The sequence below is a fragment of the Notamacropus eugenii genome, chromosome 5, assembly GCF_028372415.1.
Source record: "Notamacropus eugenii isolate mMacEug1 chromosome 5, mMacEug1.pri_v2, whole genome shotgun sequence".
Taxonomy (NCBI): domain Eukaryota; kingdom Metazoa; phylum Chordata; class Mammalia; order Diprotodontia; family Macropodidae; genus Notamacropus; species Notamacropus eugenii.
This window is the reverse complement of record NC_092876.1, coordinates 418,689,093-418,703,431: the sequence shown is the minus strand read 5'-3', so window position 1 is coordinate 418,703,431 and position 14,339 is coordinate 418,689,093. Positions and strand designations below refer to the sequence as shown.

At 35.6% G+C, this 14,339-nt stretch overlaps 1 protein-coding gene across 4 annotated transcripts in view; it reads left to right on the top strand.

The window, feature by feature from the left end:
* Nucleotides 1–14,085, top strand: part of APP (amyloid beta precursor protein) — a 174,443-nt gene extending 160,358 nt beyond the window's left edge. For all 4 annotated transcript variants that reach the window (XM_072614921.1, XM_072614925.1, XM_072614923.1 and 1 more), the window contains 3 exons: nt 3,326–3,426; nt 4,868–5,014; nt 13,101–14,085. In XM_072614921.1, coding sequence (XP_072471022.1) covers nt 3,326–3,426; nt 4,868–5,014; nt 13,101–13,202 — 350 coding nt within the window. In that variant the 3' untranslated portion in view covers nt 13,203–14,085. The remainder of the gene's footprint in view (nt 1–3,325; nt 3,427–4,867; nt 5,015–13,100) is intronic.
* Nucleotides 14,086–14,339: the final 254 nt, after the last annotated feature.

Here is a 14,339-nt window from a genome sequence, read left to right as displayed (position 1 = left end):
GAACTACATGTACACAATTAGAAAACATTCTTCACACAAATACAGATCTAAATAATTGGGAACATATTAATTGCTTGTGGGTTACCCAAGCTAATATGATAAAAATTACAATACCACCTAAATTAATTATTAAATGCCATACCAGTCTACCAACAAATAGAGCTAGAAAAAAATAGCAGAATTCATGGGGAGTAAAAATAGCTCAAGATTATCAAGGAAATCAATGAAAAAATGTGGAGGAGAAGGTCCTAGCACTAGATCTTGAATTTATTACAAAGCTTACTCATTAAAAATCATTTGTTATTGGATATAAATTTTCTGCTAAGTACTTCTTTGGCTGCATCCCACAAATTTTGGTGTATCATGTTATTGTTATAATTATCTTTCATGAAAGCAGAACAAGTAGGCACAGTAACCTGGTATTTGATAAACTCCAAGATCCCAGCTCTTTGGGCAAGAACTCACTATTTGACAAAACTGCTGTTGATAAAATGGTCTGGCAGAAACTAGACATAGACCAATATCTCATACCATATACCATGATAAGTTCAAAATGGGTACAATATTTAGACATAAAGGATGATCTCATAAGCAAATTAGGGAAACATAGAAGAACTCACCTGTGAAATAATTTTGATTAAATAAAATTTTAAAGTTTTTGTACTAGAAGAAAAACAAGAAACAGGGCAGGGAGGATTTTCATCAAAGTTCTCTGATAATGGTCTCTTTCTCAAATATATAAGGAATGGAACCAAATTTATGAAAACAAAAATCATTGTCCGATCGATAAATACTCAGAGGGATATGAGTGACCTGCCTTTCTTGTACTTAGCTACTTCTCTCACCAAGATCATGCCTGAAGCCTTTCAAGTAGCTCTTGTTCCTCAGGCATAGTCCTTCAAGAATGCAGCATCACCATCATTCTGTAATGAAAGTCATCAGAGTAGGGTTTGAAAAGGTCGGGAGAATTGGTAAATTCCAAAGTCTGTCATTTGAATAGAAACATTCTATTTAAGTTTTCAAAAGAAAGCAATCAGAGCTATTAATAATTATATTAAAAAGTGCCCTAAGTCAGTAATAATGAGAAATACACAGTAAAACAACTTTTTGACATTCTATCTCACACCAATCAAATTGGCTAAAATTACAGAAAATGAAAATGACAAATGCTGGAGGGGGTGTTAGAAAATAGGCAGCGTGTTGTTGATGGGTCTATGAACCAATGCAATCATTCTGGAGAAAATTTGGAACTATACCCCAAAAGGTATAAAACTGTACATACTTTGACCTAGCAGTACTACTGCTACTAGGTCTGTATCCCAAAAAGATAAAAAGAAAAGTCATCATATATACAAAAATATTTATTTTTCTGGTAGCAAAGAATTTGAAACTGAGGAGATGCCTATCAGTTGGAAAATCACTGGATAAGTTACGATATATTAATGTGATGGAATACTATTGTGCTATAAGAAAGGATGAAGGGAATGGTTTCAGAAAAACCTGGAAAAGGCTTCATGAAATGATGCAAAGTGAAGTGAGTAGAACCAGGGAAAGAGTTCACACAATAAGAGCAACACTGCAAAGATAATCACTTGTGAAAGATTTAGTAACTGATCAATACAGTGATCCACCATAATTACAAAGGACTCATGATGAAAAATATTATTCACCTCCAGATACAATTGATCAAAAACTCAGAGTGCAGATTGATGCATAGTTTTTTTTTTTCTCTTTTGGAATATGACAGAAATAATGTTTTGTATGACTTCATATGTATAATGGGTATTGCGATTCTTGCCTTAAAAAAATAAATAAAAGTTTTTTGTTTCATGGTGAAACCTGGAATCAAGAGCAGTCTAGTCTACTTTCCTCCAACTGTTCAATTCTGGGCCCAGCTCATTGTCTCTTTGCAGTTTTTGTCCCAAGAGATATGTTCTCTTCTGACCAATCAACTGCATATTTCTTGAAAATAAGTCAATAAGTATTTTCTTGACTGATTACGAACCTTAGGAAGCTCTGAAGTGTGCTGGGGTTTGGTTGCAGTCAGCACCATATCATCCACAAATCAAGTATCTAGAACATTTTACTACTTCATAGAATTTTTCTACTTCCTTTTTCTCTGCTACAAAAGTTAATTCATAAGTTTCAAATATTTTCGTAGCAGTTTCTTTTCAAGGTATTTGCCATAAACCCTGCAATATAACCATGTAACATAAAATAATAATTAGGGTTTTTTCCTTCTGCATTGTGAGGGTAAAATTGGATAATATTTATAAAACTCTTAACATAGTGCTCATAGTAGGTGCCATGTAAATTTTAGCTGCTATGGGTCAGACTCCAACTCTATTTTCCTTTCCAGTAAAAACCATCTTTCAATTTCACTATAACCTCCTTTTGTCTTTTCACTGCATTTCTAACAAGAATGCCACGGTTGTCACAATTCAATTCCTACAGTAGTCTGTCTGTTTTTTGGTCACTGGACCAGGATCTTACCTTTAGAGTATAAAGAGTTAAGTAAAAATTGGGTGGTTCTTATCATATTCTTCCCCTTTTTTCCACAACTCTGTCAGCATCATTGCAGAAACAGAAAGTCTCCTCACATGACACAGAAGACTATATTGTATTTTTCTCTATTTCACTAGCTTTCATGGTCAAAGAATTTGTCACCAAGTGAACTACCCATTGGTGATGGGCTTTTCTGTGCTTAGCTAGTTCTTTTACCAGCACTGTACTGGAAGCCTTTCAAGTAGATTGTGGCAGAGCTCATGCCCCTCTGGCATAGTTTTCGAGAACTCGGTGTCACCATCATGCTATAATGAATCATCGGAGGAGGGCTTGTGGAGGTCAGGAGAGTTGTTAAATTACAAATTTTGTTAGTTGAATAAAAGCATTCTCAAAAAGGTTATTCTCTCTTTGCTGATTATACTTAATATATATATTATACCCTCAAGTAAATAATACTCTACTAGAATATTTAATTCAATGAACATTGATTTTTCAAAGACTTTGCTACTTATTCTCACGAATATACTTTAATGTGATAGAAACAAACCTCCAAAACATACCTTTTTTAAGTAAGTTAAGTAATTATTGTTGAATCTTTTAATCATGTCTGACTCTTTGGAACCCGTGGACGATACTGTTCCTGAGATTTTCTTGGCAAATATCCTGGAGTGGTTTGCCATTTTGTTCTCCAGTTAAATAATATTCCACTTTAATATCCTTTACCCAAAGATAAAACCTGGAAAGACCTACAGTGGACTAAATAGTATGCCTCTAAACAATAACAATTTTTAGCATATTATTGAACTGTGATCCAATACAGGTTCTGGATTGACAAACATTAAAACAGAGGAGATCTCCGAAGTAAAGATGGATGCAGAGTTCCGACATGATTCAGGATATGAAGTGCATCATCAAAAATTGGTGAGTACAGTAATAAAGCTTTTGTTTTAAACCCTTTTGCTTTAAGTCTCATTCTCAGATCTCAGTAGCATATACTCCTTTTATTCATACTCCAGCGGTGTAGTGATCTTACTCAGTCTGTGCCAAAAATTGACTTTAGAATAATCTTGGAAACATAAGGCATTGTACTAAAAGGGTAGAAGTAAACTGGATTCTCTAGAGGAATGAGAAACAGTCTTTATGAGTAGAGAAAAACACTTTTATTACCTTTGACTATTTTTCAGTCATATTTGTCCAAATAAAGGCTATACATATGTGTCCCTGTCTAAGCCCTGTTGCACAACTCTGATCACTATCACTCCCCAGGCATTCCAGCATCCCCACTCTGAGGCCTTCTGATCTCCCTGGTTCTTTTTAGGGGATTGAGGGGAGTCATTTGGTCTTACAGTTTCTGGACATGTTACCTTGCAGGCAATGTCTCTGACCAATCTCTGGTCTTATGGGAAGCCTGTTTGTTTGCCTGCATTGGCACTGGTTTTGCTGGCTCACTCCTTTTCTTTCAGCCAGGTTTCTGGCTGACTTTTTGTGCATTTTGGGAGTGTAAAAAAATCACTAGTTGCTCATGGGATTTCCTAATCATTATTTGGCCTGGTTGCACATTTCAGATTTTGCTAGAAACTCCCAAATTGATTTTCAAATTTTCTTTTTTACTAAGTTTTCTATCAATATCTTTTAATATTGCATAAATTTTCTCCTATAGCCTCCTAAATTTCCTTCCTTTCCACCAAGAGCCATCCCTTATAATTTTTTTCTTTTTTAAAGAAAAAGGAAGAAAAAAAATCTACAAAACTGACCAATACTCCAAAAACTCTGATAACATACACAGTGTACCATAGTCATAGACCCTTTCTTTTTGCAAAGGGGAGGGGGAGGAGAGAATGCCTTATCATAACTCTTCTTTGAATCCAGGTTTTCTTTATAACTTTACAACATTCATCTTGTATCATCTTGTGGTTGTTCTCTTATATTGTTGTAGTTATATGTATTGTTTTCTTTGCCTTAGTTCATACAAGTCTCTCCATGCTTCTTAGTGTTCATCATTTCTTAAACACTGTAATATTTCATTACATTCATGTACTACAATTTGTTTAGCCATTCTCCAATCAATTTTCATCTACCTTATTTCCAGTTTTTTGCTGCTACAAAAAAAATGCTGCTATAAATATCAAAATAGATTTTGAGGAATCCCTATGGGAAGCAGCAGATTTGGAGTAGTTCGGTAGACTGTGATCATCACTTTTGGCCCCAAAAAAAAAAAAAGACTCCGATAATAATTAGGTCTTGAAGTAACCAAGAAATGTAGAAGAAATGAACATTTCCTTTAGACAGATGATATGACATAAAATTTTTGGTTATGTATGTAAAACTTTCTTTAGCAGTAATAATCTTTTTTGTTTTCAAGGTATTCTTTGCTGAAGATATGAGTTCAAACAAAGGTGCAATCATTGGACTCATGGTGGGTGGCATTGTCATTGCCACAGTCATTGTCTTCACCTTGGTGATGCTGAGGAAGAAACAGTATACATCTATCCACCATGGTGTAGTAGAGGTAGGTAAAATCACTGTGTATTTGCCAGATGGTCATTAAGAAATGGGTGCAAAGGAACAGTGAATTTTTACATAGCTTAAAAACCACCTCGGTACAAAAGTCACCAAATTTTCAATTCCAGTCCGTTCAACGTTTGTTAATAAATGGTCATTATTCATTTTATTAACAAAATTTTGCATTTATTAATTGAAGATACTTAAGCAACTGTATTTGGCCCTCTTTTATTCAACAAATATTTATCAGGCACCTGTAAAGTATAAAATAGCATACCAAGCATGATGAACCTCAGTTTCCTCTTTTGAAAAATGAAATCATTGGACTCAGGGACCTCTGAAGTCCTTTCCAGCTTAAATTTACAATACCTCCTCCCCTTTATAGAATCTAATCAGATTCCACCCAAATAAATCTTGGCTCAAAAATAAAATTATGTAGAAGCCTTCAAACAATCAAAGTTAATTCGTGAAGCATTTGAGCATGCACTGTGTTTTGTACTAGTCGCTGAAGAGGCAAAGACAAAAATAAAGCAGCACCTGTCCCTAAAGAAACTTACATTCTACTGGGGAATTGCAACCTGTTCACAAGAAAATAAATGCAATATATTTTTAATAATTCCCCCTTAAAAAAAAAGCTTCATTGAGATGACAGGACCTAAGCTTAGCCTTGAAAGAAAAGTATTATGAGACTTAGATATGAGAGAAAACATGGGGACAACTTGTGTCCTTTCACCCTGAGGTAAAACACAGAAGGTTAAATTCAGGTGACAGCTTTCAGGTTGAAGCTAGATTCTCAAGGACCTTAAACACCATGCTAAGAAATATGTCTTTTATTCTAGAAATAATAAACTCCTGAAGATTTTTGAACAGGGAATTAAATGATGAGATCCATGCCTTAGGAAGGTTCCATGGGCAGCTGTATGGAGGTTAGATGTCAGAAGAGAATAGTAGGAAGTAGGGCTACCAAGGGTAGGACTTTATTACCATAATGTAAGCAAAAAACCAGGAGGACCTGAGCGGATGGCTTTTTATAATAAAAAGGGAAATACTAAACAGAAGTATTCGCTGTGAACGAAGAAAGGTTTTACCATCACCAGAATAAATTTTCCTCATGTTTTTAACATTATTACAACCTCTTCTGCCATTTTCTCTCTTTTCTAAAAAGTGTACCCATAAATTTGATTTGATTTGTTGACTTTTATGTCAAACCAGACAACAGATAACAATGGCAGTTTTCATTGTAAATTTGAAAATCAAAGGTGACTTCCTGCATTTCACTGAAGGTGCCATATGCAAACATGGAGGAATAATAAGAAAAAATGTTATTGGGGATCTTACTCGGAAACTTTGGATGTTATTTTTTATCCTTCTGCTTTTACCTCCAGTGATGTCATTGAACCCGTGCATCTTCAAATCAGTAAATATTGCTACAGTGTAATTAATGATCTAAAGAATTTAGAATGTCCTGATTGCTGGCCCATTATGAAAACAAATTATGAAAAAATAAATGCTAATACTTTCTGTGTAAACACAAAGATGATGAAAATAATTTGTGAAGGGCCAGGTGTGTGTATATATGTGTATATGTTACTATTTTTAGATAATAATTCAGTTTTGCTACATCAATAATTTAGGGGGAAAATTAGTGAAATAATGAAAAGGGTACCGTAAGATGGATTATAAGGACTCCTTACGATCGATCATCTTCCTTGTGCATTTTAAATGAGTCACAGAAGATCAACTGGGACACCTTTCCCAGCTCATTAATAAAATTTTTAGATCTGGAAAAGACCTTACATATTTTCCCATCCACTGTTTTCATTTACAATTAAATTTACATTTACAATTTCCTTACTTTTACAATTAAGGAAACTAAGGCCCTAGTGTCATAGAGCAAGGCAAAAACAGAAGTGGAATTAGAATCTCAATCAGGTCCTGGCTTCTAGCCCCATGTTGCCAGCTAGTTAAACTTCTCAGTAGCCACCTAGGAAACGTGATGCCACTGACTCTTGAACAGAAATCGTCGTGAACAGTTAATCCCATGGATAATCCTCAGATGTCATTTTAACTCAACATTTAAAATCTGCTCAAACTGTTTACCAGAGAATATCCCAATCTGTCACCCAGACGTGATTATGCTAATGACAACAAAACGAATGAAACAGACAAGCAGAAGGTAGACAGAAGAAGCAGGAGACTTGAGTGGTCTCTAAATTATTAAGCGATAAATCATCGAGAACTGATGGTGACTCAGATTGCAGACCCCACTTCTCTGTGAACCTGCCCTGTCTGCCTCTTGCATAAGAACTGCTCCCCATTTGTCCTGTTGATTCCTTTTTCATTTTTAGCTGATAACTTCATAGGGATGACAGTATAATTAGAACAGAAAATCAGCGCATGACTGGACAGTAATGAACACCCTTCTTTGTCCTTTTTTTCCAGTCCGGGAAATAAACAGGGAATTTTCTAATTTGAAATGTTACCCATGTCCAGATCTGTGTTGTTGTTCAGTAGTGTCTGAGTCTTCATGGCCCCATCTGGGGTTTTCTTGGCAAAGACACTGAAATGGTTTGCCATTTCCTTCTCCAGATCACTTTACAGGAAATGGAGGCAGCAGAATTCAGTGACTTGCCTATGATCACACACACAGATTTGAACTCGGGCCTTCCTGACTCCAGGCCCAGTGCTCTTTTCACTAGCTGCCCCCTAGTTTGTTATGTATCTCAGTAAATGACAGAGCTGCCCTTTGGTTTGTTTGTTTGGGGATGTGAAGAAAAAGCAGCTATCCTTCCCTTCAGTTGTTTCAGGCACAAAGGAATCTAGCTTGGTTCTTCTAAAGCACACCATCTCCGCTCTCTCAGAATATGGAAGAGTTATAGGTTTGTTGAGATGGGGACTTGCAGGAAGGTGGCATCATACCAGGGTTCCTTTTCCACTCTCCCACCATTACTCCTACTACTCCATCTGAGCACAAGACGGTATAGTAGTAATGTACAGAACAATATTTCCAAATGGAACAGTCTGAATTATTGTTGGGATGATTAGATTTGCAGTTCACTGGAAAAATAGAACAACCTAATGGACAGTATTTATAAAAATGGTAACTTCCACCAGATACTTAGGATTTCAAGAGAGAAGCCTGATCTTCTCTAGTACTGGTAGTAATATAACAGTGGCAAGTAGGAATAAGGAGCCTGGGGAAAATAAGACTGAAGGCCACATGAGACTAGCTTAAGATGGAAGTACCTAAATTAAACATCATCCTCTGAGGATATTATTTTATACTAGAGTTGACTCTAGTGGTTGAAAAGATGATCTGTAAAATTCCCAGATGTTCTCCTACTCCTGATGAATGTAGGTTACTATTCATAACCATTAACATACCTGTGCTTTCCAGAAGAGATTAGAATATAATATTCTGTCAGTAAGACATCATTATTCTTCCTTTCTGAATTTTGAAAACAGGTGTGCTCTTTATCACCCTAGCAAGAAAATAATAAAAAATCAAATCAGCCCTCCATCGGGGATACAACACTAATAAAGTGTTTCAGAGCATATAAAAATAGCTTGTTCAGATGGTTTCTTCCAGAAAGACGGATTAGATCAGTAAAGTGAATTTGTATTAGATCTCCAAATCTTTGATAATATTTTTAACTGTCAAGTTGTTGCTAATTACACAGATGCTAATAAAAGCATAGTGACCTCATTTGCTTATTTCAAAGCAGATCAAAAGTAAGTGGAGAGGATAGGAACAGATTTGTGACTAAATCGTTCCCTTCTGCAAAATGATATTTAGAGCAGACTGTACTGTTGCCCCATAAGACAAATTAAGTTGCTATGAAGGGGACCATTTTACTCTGAGGAAATGAGTCAGAGAACCTTGGTCAGCTTTAACAAGATGACATAACAGGGAGAATTTCAAAGACTACATGCTGCCCATTTATCAGATACATACTTAATAAGCTGAACAAGTAATGGAGAAAATGGGCAGCTAAGTGTCACAATTAATAGAGTCCTGGGCCTGAAGTCAGGAAGATTCAGCTTCCTGGGTTCATATCTGGCCTCAGATACTTACTAGCTGTGAGACCCTGGGCAAGTCACTTAACCCTGCTTACCTCAGTTTCCTTTCCTGTAAAATAAGCTGGAGAAGGAAATGGCAAACCACTCCAGTAGTCTGGAGTTATGAAGAGTTGGACACACTGAACCAACAGTAGAAGAAGCGATTGTGACTAGAAAGGACAGGGATCAGTGCAGTTACATGTGCTCCAATGACATCTGGAATTAGCCTCTGAGATATCTATAACACCATCCTCCCTTACCACCCTCTAAATGCTGGCATGCAATGTGCCAACCTTTGGGCTGATGCACTAGGATAACTAGTCCTTATCTAAAGTTAAGAAATAGAGAGAGAGATTTGTAATTTTGCGCATTAGTTTTTCTTCAATATTTTTCAGCTCCATTCTACTCAGAGTATGAGACAGACCTAGTTCCATCCCATATTAGGCATGTTTTAATGGATGTACTCTCATTTGGTTTTGGTCCTGTTTTATTTTCACCATAAGAAATATGATCTTGGGGGGATGGGTTCCATAGACTTTTCTGTGAATGATGAATGAATGATGAATAAATAGTGGAAAGAGCCCTGGATTTGGAGTCAGATGACCTTGATTCCAATTCTAACTCTTCTATTTAGATTAAAGCAAGTCACTTAACCTATTTTAGGTTAACGTAGCCTTTGTTTAATGAGGCAATTGGCTTTACCATTAATGTCAAAGGTAGACAGAAATGTATACCAAAATATGTAGAGCAGCACTTGTGGCAGTTAAAAAAAAAATAAACCAAAATAGGAACCTTTCAGTAGTAGAAATGGGTGAATAAATTATGGGAATATGAAGTACAATTGCAACTATAAGGAATTCAGAAACACACAGGAAAATTTGTTAGAATGTATGTAGAGTAAATGGAATTATTATACCAAGAACTATAATAATACAAGTGAAAACAGTACTATAAAGTTCTGATTAACTACAGTAACCAACCTTGATCCAGGAATACATATTATGAAACATATTTCCTCTCTGTAGATAGGTAGATGATTATAGATATAAAATGTTGCATATGCTATGACAATTTTGCATAACTGCTTTTCTTTGTTACATGGCAAGGTTCCAGTTGTATATAAAGAAATTAATATGGTTTAAAAAGAAAAGATATCAATAAAACTTTAATAAGCTAAAATGAATAATTAAGTTAATTATCTTTAAGGACCTCTAGATTTTATAACCTAAGTAAAAATCAAGTGACTAATTCCCTTCTCCCCTAGAACAGAAAAGGAAATTATAGGTTCATAGACTTAGAATTAGAAGGCTCTTCAAGGTCCTCGGGTCCAACCCTCTCATTTTACAGTTCAGGAAAGAGCAGCCCAGAGAGGTTAAGTAACTTCCACAATGTCACACAGGTAAAGTAGCAAGGCCAAGAGGCAAACCCAGTCCTTCTGACTCTAACTCCAGCACTCTTTCCATTTTACCACACTTTGAATCAATAAAATACCTATTTATGAGAATTCATATGTAAGGAAACTATTTCTACCACATGCATGATTAAAAAAATGCACAATTACTAAAACAATTGAATGTACATTTTCTTAAGGAACAGATACTGTTTTGTGTGTAAGGGTACCTATTTCATTTAAAAATTGAATTAACACGCCTTAAACTTTAGAGGCAAACCATAATCTATTATTTCCATTCATCTTCAGTTATCTTTAGGTAAGATGTAAAAAAAAAACTTTTAGAAACCCCGAGTGAATATTCTATTTATTAAAAACTCCTATCTTTAAAAAACCAAAAAGTACAAGAAACTAAATGTTACAATGGTTACTTCACGTGTTAAATCTAAACATCCACATTAGGCCTGAAATTCTGTTTTGTATCTTTAATTTCATACAGTACTGTAATCATCACAAAAAAAGACACTGATATCTGGAAGATCAGAAAGTAATAGTGTAATTCTGGAGTTCTCTCTGGAGAATTCACTGAGCAGAAAGCCTTATTAACAGTAGCACGTTTCATCTGAGTACACAACCATTGTCAACTAGAAAGTTCTTTGGATTCACTTAAATAATATTGACTAAAATTCTCTGAGATAAGTTAAAATAAATATAGTAAGAGTAACTACTCCTAGGAATATTATAGCCAAATTCTAGAGTTCCCAGGTCAAGGACAAAATATTACAAGCTGCCAGAAAGAAACAATTCAAGTATTGTGGAAACACAATCAGGATAACACAGGATTTATCAGCTTCTATACTAAGGGATCTGATGGCTTGAAGTATGACATTCCAGAGGTCAAAGGGCCAAAGGAAACCAAGGATCACCTACTCAGCAAAACCTGAGTGTAATACTTCAAAGGGGGAAAAAATGGAATTTCAATTAAATAGAGGACTTCCAAGCATTCTTGTTGAAAAGATCAGAGCTGAATAGAAAATTTGACTTTCAAATACAAGAATCAAGAGAAACATGAAAAGGTAAACAGGAAAGAGAAGCCATAAGGGACACATGAAAGTTGAACTATTTACATTCTTACATGGAAAGATGGTATTTGTACTTCATGACACCTTTCTCAGTATTAGGGTAGTTAGAGGGAATATATGTGTGTGTGTGTGTGTGTGTTATATATGTGTAGGTATGTATTTATGTATATGGAGATTTATGTATGTATGTATACATACACACACACACATATACACACACATACACAGAAGGCACAGGGAGGATACCTAAAAAATAGAATTAAGTGTTGAGAGGAATGTACTGGATGAAAGAGAAAGGGAGAGGTAGAATGTAATAAATTATCTCACATAAAAGAGGCAAGTAAGAGCTTTTACAATGGCAGGTGAAGAGCGGGGGAGGTGAGAGGGAATAAGTGAACCTTACTTTCATGGGATTTGGCCTAAGGAGGGTATAACACATATTCAATTGGGTATGGAAATGTATCTTACCCTGCAGCAAGGTGGGGTGGGGGAGGATAATAGAAGGAACATCAATTTGGGGGAAGGGGTAATCAGAAGTAGGGGGACAGGTCAAGGAGAGAATGGAATAAATGGAGAGCAGGACAGGATAGAGGGAAATATGGTTAGTCTTTCACAACATGACTTATGGAATTGTTTTGCATGGTTACACATGTACACTATATAAAACTGCTTGCTTTCTCAATGAGGGTAGGTGGGGAGGGAGAGAATATGGAACTCAAAACTTTAAAAATGAATGTTAAAAGTTGTTTTTGCATGCAACAAGGAAATAAGTTGTACAGGCAATGGGGTATAGAAATTAATTTGCCCTACAGGAAAATAGAGGGGAGGAGGATGGGAGAAAGGGGGGGTGATAGAAGGGAGGAGAGACTGGAGAAGGGGGTGTTTGGGGTACATGCTGACCTAGGGTAGGGGGCAGGGAGAGATGGGGAGAAAATTTGGAATTCATAACCTTATGGAAGTGAATATTGAAAGCTAAAAATAAATTATATTTTTTTTTAAAAGGAAGAACTGACCATAAGATTGAATATTTTCCCATGAGTCTTGGTTCTCACAACCAATCAGCACATTAGTGAGGACATGATGAAATTCCCCAGAAAACCCTTGGATTAAATCTAGTCAAAATGTTTTATCACAACTAGCAGTATGATTAATAAGAAATGTCCAGATTGGCGATATTTAAAGAGAATGATCTTTGGCACTTCTTATGAACTTAAATGAGCAGTTTGAGGAAAGAAGACATATTCCTAGTAGGTCTAATTACAAGTTTTGGTCTAGTAACAGATTGTGTTTTAGATGAACAAGTAGTCATGGTGTTGAGCACCACCTGGTGGCCATAGAATAGAGACAGTCAACCAAGGAAGATTCAATCCATCATCACCTTACAAAAGCATGGAAACTTCCAGAAAAGAACCATGTTAGGTGATAGTGCCATAGGATAGACCTGCTATTCTGTGGACGCATGGAAAGCATCACTGAGTACTTTTTCTTTGCATTACACATACACGTCAGTTGCAGGAATGGATCAGATCAGTGACCTAAGTCTCGTTTGTTTACTTTTTCAGATTGATGCTGCAGTTACCCCAGAGGAGCGCCACCTTTCCAAGATGCAGCAAAATGGCTACGAAAATCCAACCTACAAGTTCTTTGAACAGATGCAGAACTAGACCAATATTATGTTGGACAGCAACATGATTGCTTCTCTGCCCATCAGTGTTCATTTATAGAATATTGTGGAAAGGAAAAAAAACTCCCAGTTTTATTATTTCCTCATTATACTCTTCTGACAGCTGTGCTGTAACATAATTAGATGCCTGAATATGAATTAATGCAAATCAGTAACATTCTCTTTATTTACATTGCCGCCTTTACACTACATTATTAATGAATGGTTTTGTGTGATATAAAGATTTTAGCTATACTTAACTAATGCATGAGTAGATTCTCTACCTGATTATTTATTATGTAGCTCTATAGCCAGTTGCATATTATTCTTGTGCTTTGTGATGAACTATGAAGTCCTAAATGAAATATGCTTTACGACTCAAGGGGGGGGTGCTTTTTATTTATGTCGAACTTTAGCTACTTTTATTTGCTGGGGTTTTTTTCCTTATCACTATGCATTTAAAAGCAAAACTATACTTTTTTTTAAAGTATTCCAAAAGAGTTAGTCTTTCTTTTCTTCCGTAGTTGCATTTCATTGTACAGATTGTTGCCTCTGCTATATTAGTGATATAGAATTCATGAGAATACATATTTGTTTCTTTGTGCCTGTTTTATGTGCACATTTTAGACATTAAAAGATGAAGCTCTCCTCCTTTCCTACACCTTGCCCCCATATTTCATTTGCTCTTAAAAGAAAAAAAAGAAGAAATCTGTTGATTTTGAGCACTTTTCTTGTTGGGGGTTAGGAATCTGAGGGGAAATAGCCTGCTGTTCCCAAATTACCAGGAATTATCCAAAAATTTCTGCCAGATGATTGTACAGAATCATTGCTTATGAATCAACTGCTTTATACACAGTGTTACATAAATAAATTGAATAAAATAACACTGGGCAAGAGTTTTATTTGAAATATGTAAAGAAGTAGTTATTATTAAAATGAATTTCTTAAGATGGAGAGGCAGTGAGTTTCCCAATTGACCAGTCTCATTTTATTCATTATTACAAAAAATAAGATAAAACTGAGAGAGAGAGAGAAAAGGCCTGATTGGACAAACACAAAGGCTTGAGAGAAAAATTATCAAAAATTCCATTGGATGCAGAGATAGTTAACTGTAGTTTTTTCTATTATGCTCAGAGTA